Source organism: Pseudoliparis swirei, chromosome 3 (genome assembly GCF_029220125.1).
Source record: "Pseudoliparis swirei isolate HS2019 ecotype Mariana Trench chromosome 3, NWPU_hadal_v1, whole genome shotgun sequence".
Lineage (NCBI taxonomy): Eukaryota > Metazoa > Chordata > Actinopteri > Perciformes > Liparidae > Pseudoliparis > Pseudoliparis swirei.
The window spans coordinates 17,405,485-17,423,142 of NC_079390.1; the positions used below are offsets into that span (position 1 = coordinate 17,405,485).

A 17,658-nucleotide genomic window follows, 5' to 3' on the forward strand; every position below is an offset into this window, starting at 1 on the left:
ATATGATTGAGCCTGTACTATACATATATGGACATATTCTTTGATCATTTATAATTGCTTTCTTATCTCCTATTTTCTTAATGAAGGGACCTTAGCAATATAGTTATACATTACTGATGCAACTATTAGACGAAGGCAAGATGTATTGAACATATGATCACTATTGCCATTGTCTTTTTTTTTACCTCGCAGCCAGCTGCTCACTGACGATGCCTATTCTGAGCTACGCTATGACCCGAACTGGAGGACCAACCTGAGGGGAGCTGGCCGCTTCAACAAGAATCCACACGTTTCTGTTGAGGACTATTACCAGGTCCCAAAAGAGAAACCTGCTCAGTCACGTGGTGACAGCCAGGGACTCGTAATAAAGGGAGGATACAGATACATCGTCAACACAAGTCCAGCTGTTGTAGCGACTGCTGATATGGCTGGCAATAAGCCCGACCAGCCGTACCACCTCCACCCGCAAGATGTTCAGACCAGCGCAGTAACATCTCCCCACAGTCACAACCATGTCTTATCACCAGAGGTTGACCATTCAAAGTCATCCTGCAATGTCACTAAAAATGAAGGTGAAAAAGAGAAGTGTGTGAGTAGTTGTAACGATGCTGGGGGAAATGCTAGCAGGTCACCTGAGCTGGCCAAGGATATTCATGCAAAGCACATCCAAAACTTGAAGACCCTCTTCCTGCAAGACCTGGGAGGTACTCAAGGGGGACTCAATCGAATACAGCAAATGAGCTCAGTTCCCATTGTTTTATTCAACAAAATGTCAGAGGACATAGTGGAACGCAACAAAACAACCCTGGGATGCAAAACGTCCAAAGGTGGCTCCTATGCGAGTGTGTATGGACGTAAGCAGGAGATGCCTCATCATAGCAATACGGTGTGTATATCATTCTCAACCAACAACGTATGTTGAATGTTCAAATCTCTGTATGAGAATTAGATTTGTGTCATGTGATAAACTTTCAGACAGCTGTGGAATGGCTTCTCTTAGGCAGTCCCTCTCTTGGAACAGGTTGCAATGACAGAAACAGACAGCAGGAGCTGCACTAACATTGATAATGATTCTTGGACTGTCAAGCGTCTCTTACACTTACAGGACTGACGGTTAGGTTTCACTGGGGTCTACCAGAAATATCGGAATGAAACATACGATATGAATTATTTAAATCACAAAATCAACTGACCGTTTCGGCTTGACTTTTTGTGATGGCCAGGTTCATCTATTGGATGTACTGGCCTCTATGAATGACTTTTTTATTCTTCTACATTTTCATTTGTTTTGGAAGCAAAACTAGTTTGTGATGTGTATTTTAGGCAGTATGTATAGCTTTTGTAATATCAGCAACTGAACGTGATCGTGATGATACGACGCTGTGGTATGTTTTGTGATGTCTTAACCCATTAAGATGTGTTAAACACAGAGGTCAGTTCTGGGTCTTGTTAGTGCTCATGCACAGCATATACTGTTGTGTCTTTATATCTTTCAGAGATCTGCATTTACTGTCCACTCCTGGTGAGAGGTAGTGTGTGAGTGTCAGTACATTTAGTCTTCTTGGAGACACTGTTAATGGGTGGTTCCTTGAATGCAGCTTTCCCCCGGAGCAGAAGGCCTTGTTTGTGTGCTTCTTTTTCTTCTGCAAGAGCATGTTTGTGCTCATTTAGTAATATGATTTGTATCTATATGCCTTTTATTGTCATCTCAGACAACTAAGAGAATATCCTATGATGTTTGCTCGGACCCAGGCTGGAAAATTAATTTGGCAGTGGAGCATAGCTGTTTTCATCTGCCTTCTTCTCCGCCATATGAAAAGAGCCATGCCTGGCAATGCAGTGCTTATTATGAGTTGATGTGTACAACAAGAACATCAGAGACGCATGGTTACCAATAGGCTCTTAGACATCCCTGCACCTGGCACAGTGGCATAATTGGTCGGATGGGCCGCATTCCCCATTTGTTGGGCCACAAGACTGTTTGCTGGCTATAATACCCCCCCCCCTCCCCCCCCCAACCATCTGAGCCCCAGCCCTCGACAATGTCTGATATCATCACCATTTACATAGTCAAGAGCCGTTAGCTTTGTGCACTGGTAAACAGAGCCAGAGCCTTTCCCTCTCCGGAACACTTGTGTTTTGTCATTTCCCTCTGAATTTGCTTATAGTTTTCCATTGCGCCGTCTCCCAAAAGACGTGTCTTACTTAATGGGGGACACAGGGCACAAAAGAAGGGGCACCAATTTGCACGTCGTCTTATTTCCTATTTTATCATAAGATTAATCTATGAATTGTGTATGTTCTGGCAATTGTGTAACATATCAACAAAGCTGATTAGAAATAGGCTTAAAGCTAATTTATTTTAATCCTTATTTTAAAAACAGCCTCACCAAAATAAAGGGATATCTATGTAACAACTGTAGTTCATTGTAGCATTATTATTAACTTGCACTATAGGGATAATCACCCCGAGAGAGACTAAACATATAACATTTGTATGAACTTAATCATTCTTGATATATGAACATGAGAAGGTTTCATCTCATAAGAAAATCCCAAACTCTTTACACAGGGACTTCTCTTCAAACTGCATTATTGAATAATTATGAAATAAGAGGCTGAATTAAGGGAGTCAGTGGAAAATGCTCACGCCATATTTTTGTTTAACTGTTAAATCAAATGCACAAATATTGAACTGATTCCAAAGATGTACACTTCGTGGTTATTAAGACGGCCCCTTCTGGTGCCTCTCATCTCAGAATGGGGTTTGGAATAGGTCTGCATATTTTCACAAGCACTGAATGAAATATTATATTATTAATAGATCAAAGAAGTAACGTTTGAGAATATGGTTATCTTCCACCTTCAGTCTTTGATTTTTGGAAATGTTATTTTAAAGGTCAGATAGAGACAAAGAAACAACCTTTCACACTAGGAAAACCACTAGTTATATCACAAAAATATGCGTGCTTCCTCCCACCCTTCCTTATCCCTGGCTCCTTGCAAAAGATAGCAACACTCCATGTACAAATCACATCAGTTCCACAAATCAATATGTGCCCAGACAAGCCAGTTGGTACGAGGCCCTTTTTAAATAGCCCATTGGGTCTTTTGCCGCAGCCATCTTAAGCAACTTGTGGTAATTAGATGTGTTATTAAATGTACACAATTTCCTAATGCAGCAAATGTTTAGCTCAGCCAAGTGGCAGTGGTCATGATTGGCTTCATCGGGGCTTGGGCCTCCTTTGATAAAGACAGAAGTAGCAGATCAATCTTCTGCTATTGCACTCACCCCTTAGAGTCCCTACTCCTCTTGCAGGCCCTCACTTCAAAGCCAGGGCAACATAATGTACAATCTTTTAATAGCTTTAGACCAAAGCTCTGGGGAGCTCTCTGCCACTGTATAGCCTGCCTCAGTCTAAACACCTAATCAAGATTACCTGGGCTGGCCACAATAGCAGCAAAATGCAATTCAAGATCCACAGCCCCTTTGAAGTCTTCATTGCGAAAAGCAGATGTTTCCCTGGGTACAGGAGGTAATACAACTTGCTGAAATTGACAGACTTTGTTGTGACATCGTCTCGCAGGGAAGCAATTACGAGCCTCCCAATTTACTAAAAAAGATATTACACAGCTTACCATGCTCAGAATGCGATACAAGCTTGATCATTTGCTCCAACTGATTGGGATGTTTATAATGGTTGACAAAAGGCAATGGCAGGGGCAATGGGTGAAGGTGTGTTTGCAAGCGTACACTGCTGGACATAAAGTAGTCATTGACACCTGCTCCTGATCTTCAAACAACTGCTCCATCCTTATTGATCATCTGGAACAGCACACACATGTCTAAAAGGCTCTGTGTCATTTGAAAAAGATTCCCCTATTTGGTTGGTGAGTTCATGTATGGCTCAGTTAATTACCAAAAGCATAGAAATGACTTCAAAAGCTGGAGACAGAGGACCCTACATATTCCATGAGAACCTTCCATATTGAAACAGCATAACAGCTTGGTGGTTTGCCCAACGGGCCCTTACTTCCTCTCAGCCTGTTGTATGTATGTTACAACTGGATCCACTCATTCCTTGTGACCTTCATCTATTCAAGCTCACGGAATTGGTGGCATTCAGTGGAAACGTCTTCAGCCAGTCAATAGCATCGATCCACTCAGATGGTCCTCTGCCACGCAGGGGAGTCCTGAAGTTAACTAAATAATTTTCATTGCAGCATTAACTGAACATAATTCCATGCCACAAACGGGTACATTAGGAACAACTAAAGTAAATTGATGTATTATGATGTGGTCCAATAAGACAGAAATATATACACTATTGATGCCACTGAGTAGGTTTAGTTTTGTTGGTTTCAATCCCCAGTGTACAGACAGACACAGTATAAGAATAATAATAATACATTACATTTCTATAGCGCTTTTCAAAATACTCAAAGACGCTTAAAGTATAAAAGTATAAAGTATAGTATATATAACTTCTCTTTCAACATGCCTCACTATCAGCTCATTGCCTTTTGTTGTGTTTTGTCTAAAGGTGCATGCAACTCTCAAACAGACGGCCAGCACAGAAAGTCAAAAGGACAGTTCAGATCCCGAGATGAAGACACAAACGTTGAGGGTAGGAAACTTTTAATCTATTCACGTGGTTGATATGTCAGCCCATATCTAGTTATTATGCAGTATTATGTGTGACACTGAGATGCCTACGTTCTTGCAATGGCCACCTGCTGCATGGAAACCTATCACTGTATCTTCTAATTTTCTAAAGGGGATATGAACACAATGGCGGATGCTGTTGTTGCACTGGGGCTTGCCAGAGATGATTTAAAATGAAATAGAAAAAAGAGGAGCCAGGGTGTAAAGGAGAGGATTTCTAGAAGGATTATTATTTTGAGCACTTGAGCAGCCACCTTGGCGCTGCCAAGCGGATGAGAATAAATATGTTCCCACTGGAATGGGCAAAGCTGATGGTTGCTAAATCAGCAGCATTAGGTGCATGATGTTATGTTTCTTCATTTGAACAGGGACAATTTTCACTCGCTCATAGACCTGCTAAATAATGAGATCATGCAAAGAAGAGCTCCAGCCCTTCTTACACTTGAGAATGAATTGTGCCTCTTATAAAGAGCTTGTGTTTGTCTGTTGTTGTTTTTCTGATGTGAATGGGTAGATTCAGATGCTTTGTGCTCCAGACCTCCTTCAGAAATAGGCCAAGCTATACTCTGCATGTTATCATACATCACACAACAGCAGAGGATCCAGAAAGTCAACATTCATAGCAACAGTCTTTGCATATGATGATGGTAAAATTAGACTCACAATTAGAGTATTTTTAAAACACTGTATTCTAGTTGGGTATGATAGTGACTGTGTCTATTATTACATGCCTATTTCCTGTTTGCATATGGAGGTTTAATGTGGGAAATCATGTTATATGCTCAGATTTAGCCTGCATACCAAAGTCACTATCAGTACCCTTTTATTACTCTGATTTTTTACATCAATGAAAAATTGTTATCCTCAGACTGTTAATCCCGCTCTAACCCCAGGTCACCCAGATCAGTGAAAGGAAGAAAGCCCAGCGGAAAGAATACCACAACCCCCCTCAACCGCGGCAGCAGCCACCTGCCCTAGGGGTCAAGGCTGAGTGGGGAGACTGTCTGAGCTCCCCATTGCCAGGACCAGCCGCCGTAACTCAGCCGAAGCCCCAGAAGACGACTCCATCGCAGCCTTTGCGCCCCACGATCCACATCAACCTCAACACTTCTTCCCATCTCCTTCCGTTAATCCAGCAGAGAGGCCAGGATGACATCATCAATTTAGCATCCCTGCATGGTTGTCCACATTGGAGGCCTGCGTCTGAAGATGAACTTGCCTTGTCCCCTGGATCTCAACAAACAAATCCAGGAATGTCCTCCCGGATGTCTTGGAAAGGGGTAAACGCACATCTGCACCATCGAGACCTGGAGGGTTGCTCGGAACAACGGCAAAGGTTTTCATTTGTACAATTTGTTTTCTGACCAAACATGAGAAAGATTTCACATTTTGAGAATGTCATTGGGAAAATTGGACCATTGCTGCACCAAATAACAGTGGTCAGACAGAATAATTAAACGTGTGGTTTATGTAAACTGACAAGCAATGATACGCCATATCAAATTGAACGTGAATATAATCATATTCAATAAATAAACAAATACAATATGAAAATCATCATGGGCGTTCCCAGTATTCATCCACCAATAACTTTGTGTTTCAGGAAAACTGCATTAAAGTTGCCAATACTCTGCGAAGGGGAAGATCAGGATTGTCCGTGTGAGGTTCACGCGGGGGAAATTCCACAAAGCCTCCCCAGGACACCTAGCAGCACTTTGTCACTGGGCTCTGGCTCCTACCCAGTTCTGCCGGCTATAGAAAAGTCGACGACAGGAAAAGAGCCTGAGCTGAGCCCTGGTGTGGACAGAGGCAGCTCTAACGGCTACCTGGTTCAGATGGAGTACCAGAAGCAACTGAGGGCCAGAGTCACCTACAAGGTTGGTGTCTGTGAGCTTCATCTGTGCCCCTGTTCCCCTACTTCTATATCAGTCTTCCATCCGTGCATCATTGTATCTGTACGGCTGCCATCTCATCTGGGATGTCACACAGATAAGAACAAACACCACGTGAGTATTTGTTTGAGGTGCATGCATTTTAAAACGGTGGTTAAACAGGGCTCAAGGGCCACCAAACTCACTCAACACATACTGAATAATTGCGTTTCAGTTCGAAAAATGAGAACTCATTATGCAGTTTCACCGAACAAAAGTGACACATGAATTCTTCAATTGAGTGGCATTCCCCTTTAATCCCCACGTACACGAGAGGTTACACAAATAAATGCCCCTTTGAAGTCCTAGATAATCCCCTCAGCTGTCTCCATGCAGGGACAGCTTAATCCAGCAGGAGTATTCTGGTGACTAAGGGCACAAAACATCAGGTTAATTGTCTAGCTCCACTAAGCTCCACTTAATTGCCATAAGATGATGACTATATAAACCACAGAGCGGCAGGCTCTGAAAAGCCATTTAAAGATGTGTTAGAGGATAAGGTGATTAGAAGGTAGAGTCTGTGAGGCGCAGGGCCACTAAAGATGACCATTTGCATTTAATGATTTGGCTGTTGTTGTTTTTCCCCTTTCCTTTGGTTGGCCAGGCTGAGATGGGTCCTGATGTTACTCAGTCGGGTATATATGTAAATACAGGTGATGCAAATATACTTCTTACTTCTTCGGCGCTGTTAAGAATTGGTGCCTGGTATTTTAACATAGCTGCCATGCTTTAAGTTGACCTTGCACTGCAGCCAGAACAATCACTGTCAGAGTTATCAGTTATATCACAACTCAAGGGTATTTCTTCATTGAAAGAGGAGCAAAGAACGGCACTCAGGGCTTTTGCTGATGGAAAACATGTTTTCACTCTTCTCTGGACTCACTTAGGCAAGAGTTTGACTGACAAACGCTTCATCCAATCACCTGCTGAGTATTTTTTTTAAGTACTTGACCTTTTCCAAATAATTTCCAATGACCACTTCTCAGATGGTTCTGTGGCATACTACGAGAGGATAATGTGATCTCTTTGTGCATACTGACTGGCCATGCTCTTAGCAAATGATACGCTTCTCTCCCAAAATGTCCCCAACTACAGGCGAACGGTGAAATTCAGGCACAAACACTGACAGCTTGATTATATGTCACTCTCCAGGACCCATAACTACAACATATATACTGTGTTTGTAACTGTGTATGGTGAAATGTATCAAAGTCTGAGGTGGCATTTGTTGGTCTGATCAAATGGGGCGAAGTAACCTAAGTGCATCTATTTGGGGGATTCTTGACGTGATAAAGCTTGGTTCTGTTTCAGGCTCAGCCATACACATTCCTCACACAAGTGACAGTTTTCATGCATAATGCTTCGGTCAGTCCATGACTTTGGTCCAAACTGAAATATCTGGACCAAATAACTATTGAAGGGGTTCACATGACATTGGTTACGAACAAGCTCACTGACATGGCTGATCCCCTGATGGGTGTCATGATAGTCATGGTGCCCAGATGATGTATCCTAATGCATTTGGGGATTATCCGAGTAATCATCTTGTCTCCACCAGTATTTCATGTGGGTGTGTGCATGTGTGTGTGTGTGTGTGTGTGTCTGTGTGACCATATGTGCATAGGGGCATGCAATCCACAAGCTGCTCTCGACAAAAGGGAGCTAATCATTCCAGATTTTACTGGCTGCTTTTCGGAAGGAGGATTTCAGTTTGTTTTAGCCAATTGGCCATGGAAACAAAAGGGTACCTTTCTTTCCAAACCCTCTCTCCTCTCACTCCACCTCTAAGTCACGCTCATCTGCTTTCATGTCCAGGCGCTGCAACAAGACTGCTTCACAAATTGAGCCTGTAATCTCGTCAGACATGATGGCTAACGGGAGGTCAGGGGGTGAGGAGTGCTGGGCACCACAGGAGGAAAAAGTTAAGTTCCCAGTTTGAATTAGAGTCTAAACACATAATCATACTTTCTTGCCTTCCTTGGGTCTAGCTAACTCAATTATTAGTAACGATAAAAAAAACATATGGGGTGCCTAAGACTAAGGATTTACATAGTCCAATCTGATTGCTCAAATCTTGTTTATCGTTGACTGATTTGCTCACTGTTTAAGCTTTATATATTTAATGGTAAAATCACTAAAATGATTGCTGCAAATCGCCGCCTTAATGTGGTGGAGGAGTTTGAGAGGCTCAGTGATCCTTGGAGCTATGTTGTGCTATTAGCCTCTGGTAGGGTCTCCCAAGGCAAACAGGTCTCGGATGAGAGTCCAGACCAGTGGCGGCTCCTGAACAAATTCTCAGGGGGGGCAATTCTTTTGATAATGATTAACCCTCCCAAAACTACAGAACTTCAGACAGCTGTCTATCTGACACTCTGGTGAGAAAGGCAAGGCAGCGCCTCTACCACCTCAGGCAGCTGAGGAAATTTAAAGTTTCCCAGAGGATCCTTCAGTCCTTCTACTCTGGAGCTGTAGAGAGCGTCCTGACAGGAAGCATCACAGCCTGGTTTGGCAACTGCTCCGCTCAGGACAGGAAGGCTCTGCAGAGAGTAGTGCGTTCGGCTGAGCGCACTATTGGAACTACACTCCCCACCCTGCAGGACTTGTACACCAGGAGGTGCAGAACCAGAGCCGCAGGATCATGAAGGATCCTCACCACCCCAACAACAGACTGTTTCAGCTGCTGCGGTCAGGTAGTCACGCTGCAAGAACAGAGAGACTGAGACGGAGTTTCTTTCCTCAGGCCATCAGGATTGTGAACTCCGACCTCACCAGGACCCCCACATAGACCCACACAACTGCCCCTCTTAGGCACACACACACACACACACACACACACACACACACACTTACTGTAAATATTGTGTTGTTTTTTATTTGTAAATAGTGTGTACTTGTTGCCCTTGCACATTCCTGCTGAGCATTGCCACTTTCATTTCACTGCACACCCTGTGTGTGTATGTGACAAATAAAACATCTTGAATCTTGAATCTTGAATCTTGAATTAGTAGCTTCGTCACATTGCCATCAAGTCATGTGACTCCATTCAGTGTGATGGCTGTGACTGAACTCTGTCTTTGAGCTTGTAGTTAGTTCATAAGCAGACAGACAGTCTGAGGCAGTCTGTGAGCTGTCTGTCAGTAATCCAGCTCCTGGTCTTTGATTTGGTGATTTTTTTCAACAAGATTTAAATAATTATAATAATAATAAATATGAGATCCCCATTTGTGACTCCTGCATCTGTGCGTTTTCAAATAATAGAATAAATACAATTGCAATCACTTTCAAGTAAACCAGATTACTCCACCAGACAAGAAAAAGATCAATGTTGAGCTTTTGTTTTGAAGGGCAACAGCAGAAAAGCCGAACCCAAGGAGGTAGGACCTGGCAAGTCGCCAAGAATCTCGGCTGTCGCGCATGCACAGGCGTAATTTGTTGATACTGTAACGTAAACATTTACAAGAAGGTACAGGCATTACAACATTTATTTATTCATGACTTAGTTTTATGTCTTTGTACTTTGACCGTGTGTAATATGGGAAGTTATGAATAAAGGTCTTTCTGCATTTCCCCTGCGCCTCACCTCTGGGGAGCACAGCTGACAACACGGCTGTCAGAGAACCCTTTTTCAGGCGTTCATTAAAATCAGGCGGAGATCTTTTCTGACGTCGATCTTCCAGTCCAAAATGTTTCAGAAGACACTTGAGAAAATGTTCGAGAATGAGGAACAATGTGTTACTGATTTTATTTTCATTTTATTTTGGAGAGCGATAGTGAACATCTCCGAGATCGACCGGCCGATCGCGATCGGGTTGGCGACCGCTGCTCTAGGAGGTCCTAATTGTATTGTTGCCAATGTGTCTTCATTGTTACGCCGACCGAAAGTATCTCTTTCAAAGAAAGAATTGAATCGCTGCTGTTGCACTGAGCACTGGCCATCTCGACTGAATATGCCTCTGTCGAAGCTGTATGACGCACTGCTTTCACATCGATTAATTATGACAAGCCCTGGAGGGGCGACTCCTCCCGGAAGCCATAGAGAATGCATTGAGAGCTCTGTTTTGTGAAAAAAATGGGTTTAACATTGGAGTCAATGGGAGAGGTCTGGGGCGATTTTAATTTCGCCCCAAATCGCCCCAGAAGGGGCGGGGCCATTTGAAGCACGACTTTAGGCTGACTGAATGACTGTTACCTGATTGGACAATGACATACAGAGGCAGATCAGACGTCCAGTGGTAGAATGCAACTTTTTTTCTTCTTTTTTCTTCTTTCTTTTCCCCCTAGGCAGTGCGTCGCCCCAATCGCCCTTATGGACAAGCCGCCCCTGGTCCAGACTAAAGGTGCATTCACACCAAAAGTGATTTTTTTTTCTTCGCTTGACCGAATCCCATGAAAAGTCCCGGGCGCCGCGTTTGGGGCGACGCGATGTGGGCGACGTGTTTTCAGCGGCACAATTTTCGCCCCGAGTTTAAATATTTCAACTTTGAGGCGGTCATCTCGCAACTCGGGACAATCAGCTCTTGTGTTCCGCTCTGGTAGCGCTGGAAGCGGAAGTCTTTCAGACGTAACAGTAACTTCTTCGGTGAAAGTGACCGAGCTGAGTGAGCCTACAGGTGATGTCATGAACCCAAACACGAGGGCGTTAGTGTGTGGGATGTCCACAACAAATATAAAGCAGAACTAGTGGTTAGTTATTCTGGTGGATGAAGGAAATGATAACGGTCTTTACGGAGACGAGACACGGAGATAAGCCCCGCCCCTCGTGGAGCGTCTCGACGCTTATGGCGTGAACACGCGTTTTGGGTGACGCGAAAAATCGCATCGCTTTTGGTGTGAACGCACCTTAAGAGCGGTTAAAAAACACCTGATGAATAGCAGCCCACGGACTTCAGCTCGCTCGCCCGGACAAGGGAAACCAGGGCAGACCCAGGAGGGCGGCTCGTTGGCGAGCATCTGGTGGCCGGGCCTTCGCCTATGGGGCCCTGTTTGGTTCAGCCCCAAGAAATAACTACTAATAATATATAATAATATTACTCACGAGTCCCCAGCTCAGCGCTGCTGTGTTGGAGCTTTCCCCGGAGAACAAGAGACGCGCCTGCCTGCGTCTACGGGTTGCGGGGAGTAAGGCTCTGACGGTTGTTTGTGCTTATGCACCAAACCGCAGTTCAGAGTATCTGGCCTTTTGGAGTCAGTAGAAGGGGTCCTGAAAAGGGCACCACCTGCCGACTCCATAGTTCTCCTGGGAAACTTCAACGCTCACGTGGGTAATGACAGAGAAACCTGACGGGGGGTGATTGGGAGGAACGGCTTGACCTATCCGAACCCAAGCGGTGTTCTGTTATTGGACTTCTGTGCTAGCCACGGTTTGTCCATAATGAACACCATGTTCAACCATAAGGTTGGCTCATAAGTGTACCTGGTACCAGAACACCTTAGGCCAGATATCAATGATTGACTTTGTAATCGTATCATCTCAGGGCGGTTGAGATCCGCCCTGAGATGCAGAAGGCGCTCGCTGGACATTGTTGGGCTGTCTTGGCTGACACACCTTTTCAATGTTGCATGGGGGTCAGGAACAGTGCCCTTGGACTGGGGTGGTGGTTCCCATTTTCAAAAAGGAGGACCTGAGAGTGTGCTCGAATTATCGTGGTATCACACTACTCAGCCTCCCGGGGAAAGTTTATGCCCCGGTGCTGGAAAGGAGGTTCCGGCTGTTTGCTGAACCTCAGATTCAAGACAAGCAGTGCGGATTCCGTCCCAGTCGTGGAACTGTGGACCAGCTTTTTACCCTCGCAAGACTACTGGCGGGGTCCTGGGAGTTTGCCCAACCAGTCTACATGTGCTTTGTGGACTTGGAGAAGACTTTCGACCGGGTCCCTCTGGGGTTATTGTGGGGGGTGCTGCGGGAGGATGGGGTTCCAGGCTCGTTGCTACGGGCTATCCGGTCTCTGTACGCCTGGAGTAAGAGCTGTGTTAGTATTCTCAGCATTAAGTCAGACACGTTCCCAGTGGGTTTTGGTCTCTGCCAGGGCTGCCCTTTACCACCGGTCCTGTTTGTGATTTTCATGGTCAGGATATCTAGGCGCAGCCTGGGGGTGGAGCAGGTCAGGTTTGGGGGTCTCTGCTGTTTGCAGATGATGTGGTCCTGTTGGCATCCTCGGACCGTGACCTCCGGCATTCACTGGGGCGTTTTGCAGCCGAGTGTGAAGAGGTGGGGATGAGAGTCAGCACCTCATGCTTTTCATGGTTGTAAATACAACTTTTATTTCTCATTACATTTCACCTCATTGTATCAATCAGACAGACGGGAAATGACGAGGAAATGAAGGGACAGTTGACGAGTTCTACCTCCATCTGCCTGATGGATCGTGGAGGTCTCCATCGTGGAATATACCTACTATGAACTATTCATACACTGTCATATTCATTGAATGTATTTTAACTCTAAATCTGTCCTTCTGTACACATTACATCTATTGCACCTGTCCATCCTGGAGAGGGATCCTCCTCTGTTGCTCTCCTGAAGGTTTCTTCCCTTTTTCCCCCCTGAAGGGTTATTTGGGAGTTTTTCCTGATCCGATGTGAGGTTTTGGGGCAGGGATGTCTATGTGTACAGATTGTAAAGCACTCCGAGACTAATTTGTAATTTGTGAAATTGGGCTATACAAATAAACTGAATTGAATTGAATTTAATTGACGAGAGAGACAAGACATATATTTCTTTATTTAACATCTATTTTCTAGTGCCGCCCTCTGCTGATTTTATAGATCGTTCATGAATCCATCAAATATCTAAAGCTCTGGTAGTGCTACATTCTCATGTGAGCACTCTGTTGTTGATATATCGCCTTACTGAGGCCATGATTCTGCTACGATCCTGCAAATGTGGATAGTGTAACTTAGTGCAGATTTATTCACCCACACTAAGAAGATTAATTAATACATTTTTACTAACAGTATTAAGTATCAATAGACTGATAACTAAACCAAAATAGTATATCTAAGGATTTTTGGAGAAATCAAAAGCAATATACGAAATATCAGGCTGCTCCTGAGATCCAATCATCAAACAGTCAGTTGGAGGTGTTCAGGTCACCCTTACAGTGTAGTGTAACTCAAACTACTCTATATTTTAGCAATAGACAACATATTCCTCAAATTGCGGAGCGCTTTCTAGCACTCTCTCATAGCTCACTAGATTATAATGTTTGATTCATCAGTGTCTTTGTTTGTTTCTGTCGGCTTGTGAGATGACCAAACAAGAAGTACGGAGTGTCACAGAACGTTTGGTGAAGACTGTCGCTCACCTTGAGGCTCTGTCTCGCTATATCATCTGTCAGACATTTGTCTATTATTTGGATTATTATTATTATTTTCTAAGTGCACCATTTGAACCAAATGACAGACATCAAAATTGATCCAAATTGCAGTCTGGAATTTATTGTTTAAGCCATGGTGCCATTTTGACAGCCATCATCTCTCTCTCTCTCTCTCTCTTTCAGGCATACAGTCTTAAAAACTACAAGCAGCTGAAGTTAGATATAAATCTGCAAGGCCTGGGTCCTGACTACACTGCCGCAGAAGAGACAGTGAGTATAGTTTTAGCGGCATCTATGTGTTTATGGGAGGTTGCAACCAACTAAATACCCTCCGCTCCCCCTTCCCTTTCTAAGCGTGTCGGTTAACCTCTATCCTCTGTTCTCGTGTCTCTGTTCTCTTGTCCTCTGCCCTCCTGTCCTCTTGTCCTCTGTCCTCTAGTTATTTGTCCTCTGTCCTCTTGTCCTCTAGCCTCCTGTCCCCTTGTTCTCTGTCCTATCTCCTCCTGTCCTCTTGTCCTCTGTCCTCCTTTACTCTTGTCCTCTGTCCATCTGTCCTATTGTCCTCTCTTCTCTTGTCCAGTACTATCTCTCTGTCCTTTGTCCACCTGGCGATATTCTCTCATACAGTTTTGGCTTTTTACTCACAAATATGTTATAACATGCACAGTAACACGTGTAGTTGCCCTCAATTGGAGTATCCTTCAATCACCACCCCTGCTCGCGCTTTGTATGTGTGTTTCTATCTATGTGTGTGCGTGTTTGTGTCTATGAGTGAGTGTGTGTGTATGTTTGTGTCTATGTGTGAGCGCAAAGGCTTGCTGCAGCGTGATAGTAAATTATACCAAAACATAAAGAACTACTAATAAAAAGCACCAGGAGAGTCAGTGCTTATCAAGACTCCAATTTTTTATTTTTTATTTAACATTGGGGCCTAGTTAGTACCGGGTTTGGGAATGCATCACGACCTTCAGATAACGTGAAACCCGAAAGTCTCTAATGCCGATGATATAAAGGGCGTTTTCTAAGCTAATGAAAAAAACTATGATTCTTAATTTGAGGTGATTATACACTAATTAAAATATAGTTATGAATATTATATTCAATATATGCCAATAAACCCCCCTACATGTTACACACTGACCCTTTAATTAATCATCATGGTAATGAACGTTTTGAGGTATTTGTGAACATACTTTGGTTGTGCTGTATTTCGGTTATAGTCTGAACATCCAATAAAAACCTTACTTTGCTGATTAAGGGGCTTGTTTAGGGGCAATAAAAAAAATCATGTAATCAACTAGATGAATAAATTCCGAAATGATAAATATAGTTGAGGATTGAAAAGGCTGTATTGGTAAGTAAAACAATGCCTGACAGACCACAGACACACACAATCCACACACAGACACTTCTGCATTTGTCCACGGAACGGTGTTTCTGAACTTGGCAGCCCGTCTCACCCTCCTCAAACTCTTTTTATTCCCGTCACACGTGGAAGAGTGTTGGGCAGTCACTCTGTTCCCGGCTGGCAGAGTAACAAACAAACAGGAAGACACATCTGCCCTGCAGCTCCCATGTCACCTGCACCTGCATTTATATGTCTAATAAGAGCCTTTCAGCAATATGAGGCAGAAATTAATCTGTAGACTAGTACACATTTTTAAAACCTCTCTGGTCTTTAATATTCTAAACCAAAAATAGAAGATAATATAAAAGAGCACAATACAAAAGTTGCTTGGATGTTATATTAATGTGCTGTTAGGCAATACTAGATGTAAGCAGTAACTCAAAGAAACAAATGGAATTATAATTAGTTTGGACGGCGGTCTGTGTTTAAATCCTGATGACTGTGTGTCCACTCACCCTCTCCCATGTCTCCCATGGATAAAATGACATCTTCAAAGCAAATGTGGGTACCTCTAAGAAGTTAAGTGCTTTATGCTGCCATATATATTTTGTTAATCCCCAGTTGTAAAAAGTGACCATGTTTGGCCAATTTACATTAGATTGAGCCCTGGGCATCTCCAGGTCCAAGCCTATTAGTGAATGATATGTGTAAATGCTGAATGGCTGGCTGTGTTTGGTTTGGTTGGGCTGTGTGGAGAGGCTCTGCTTGGGGGAGCACAAAGAGAAGGGCCTTAAGGGAGAAATGGCTCAGTTAATTAAAACCCTCTTTTATAAACTGCTTTTATTTCTCTCTCACTCCCTCTCTTGCTCTTTCACCACCATCATGCTGAGAAACTGAAACGACAGAAGCTGTATTCAAATGTGATCCGCGAGCAGAACAAAAAGATAAGTAGGATCCCCTTTCTACTGGCCAAGGACCCGGAAGGCAATGACAAGAAAGTTCCCAGAATGAAGGTGTGTGCGTCTCTGAATGTGTGTAAAACCTAGCACATGTCTGTTTTCACAACAGCCGTGTGTGCTTGTGGTTGTTTAGGAGACAAGTTGTGACTAAGCAAAATGACAAAGAGTATATTTACATCAGGAAGAATGTGACGACATGGCTCCAATGTATTATCTGGATTCACTAACCATTACATTGTTGATCCTGGATATCCGATCTCACACAGCTGGTTAGCAAAATATGAATATGCATTAGGGAGAAATACTGATTTCTTTGTTGTGCTCTTACTAACCTGTAAATGAAAATGTAAATACATATAACTTGCACAAAACACCATGATCATTTAAAGTTAAAGTTGTTGGTGTAATCTAGAGAAAGTGCAGATGAAAGCTTGGATTGATAAACCACATTTTAAAAACCTTAAGTCTCATCATTGACGGTCAAAGTGTCCAGGGTACTTTTCTTTATCTTACGAAAGCAATAGAAACGTTTTTTGATTCACAATGTCATATACTTTAATGGAATTGGGGAGCAATCCACTAAAAAGTCAATAACTAAAATGAATTACATTACATGTCATTTAGCTGATGTTTTTTTTCAAAGCGACTTACAATCCTGTTAAATTCATACACTGTAGACGGAGCTACAGGGAACAATTCAGGGTTTCAAGTGTCTTGCTCAAGGACACATCGACCTAGAAGTTGTGTTGTTATCCTTTGTGGTCCTGGTGAACAGCAGAAAAGTGATATCCTAGCAATAAATGTGATTTTCACTTCATGGAAATATCTATATCTATATGAGAAACCTTCATTTTGCTCGTATATATATATATGTATATGTATACATATCGTATATAGATATATATATATATGTATATATATATATAAAGATGGATTTACTCTTTGATCCCATTGGCAGAGTAGCACTCTTGAATATATTACTCAGTGCTATCAGCTCTTTGTCCACAATAGAAGACATATGAGAGGGAGAGAAATCATTCATTTGTTCCTTTAACTGATTTACCAATTTGGCATTCTCCCTTCCAAATAATCAGCAACATAAACGATTCACCATGAAATGAATCACACTCTTTAGGATCAACCATAATTAAAGGAACATGTACCAAGATGAATGGTTTGTAAGAGTGGTATTAACAATGTTATGGGAAATTCCACAGAAGTAATCCTGACCATAAATCAAGAGGAGCACACACTGTAAATATAGAGAACATAATCAAACTATGGAATCCATCAAATCAGACTTTTGGATACTCTCTTACTAATGATTAAATTCAGACTGATAATGTCAGCAGATTAATAGTTACAGAAGTGAAGCACATCAGGAACGTGGCTGTGAGAAACCTTCACTTCTCTCCTTCAACAAATAAAATGTTCTCAC

At 43.0% G+C, this 17,658-nt stretch overlaps 1 protein-coding gene across 3 annotated transcripts in view; it reads left to right on the forward strand.

Annotated features, from left to right (window-relative positions):
* The window catches only part of jhy (junctional cadherin complex regulator), a 28,620-nt gene that overhangs the window by 7,731 nt on the left and 3,231 nt on the right, over window positions 1-17,658 (forward strand). Inside the window, exons 3-8 of one of the 3 annotated variants that reach the window (XM_056411888.1) lie at window positions 193-886; window positions 4,545-4,628; window positions 5,560-6,002; window positions 6,270-6,543; window positions 14,097-14,183; window positions 16,167-16,274. In XM_056411888.1, the coding sequence (XP_056267863.1) occupies window positions 193-886; window positions 4,545-4,628; window positions 5,560-6,002; window positions 6,270-6,543; window positions 14,097-14,183; window positions 16,167-16,274 (1,690 nt within the window). Of the gene's footprint in view, window positions 1-192; window positions 887-4,544; window positions 4,629-5,559; window positions 6,003-6,269; window positions 6,544-10,878; window positions 10,935-14,096; window positions 14,184-16,166; window positions 16,275-17,658 lie in introns of those variants that run through there. The other 2 variants (XM_056411890.1, XM_056411889.1) reach the window with 2 other exon arrangements.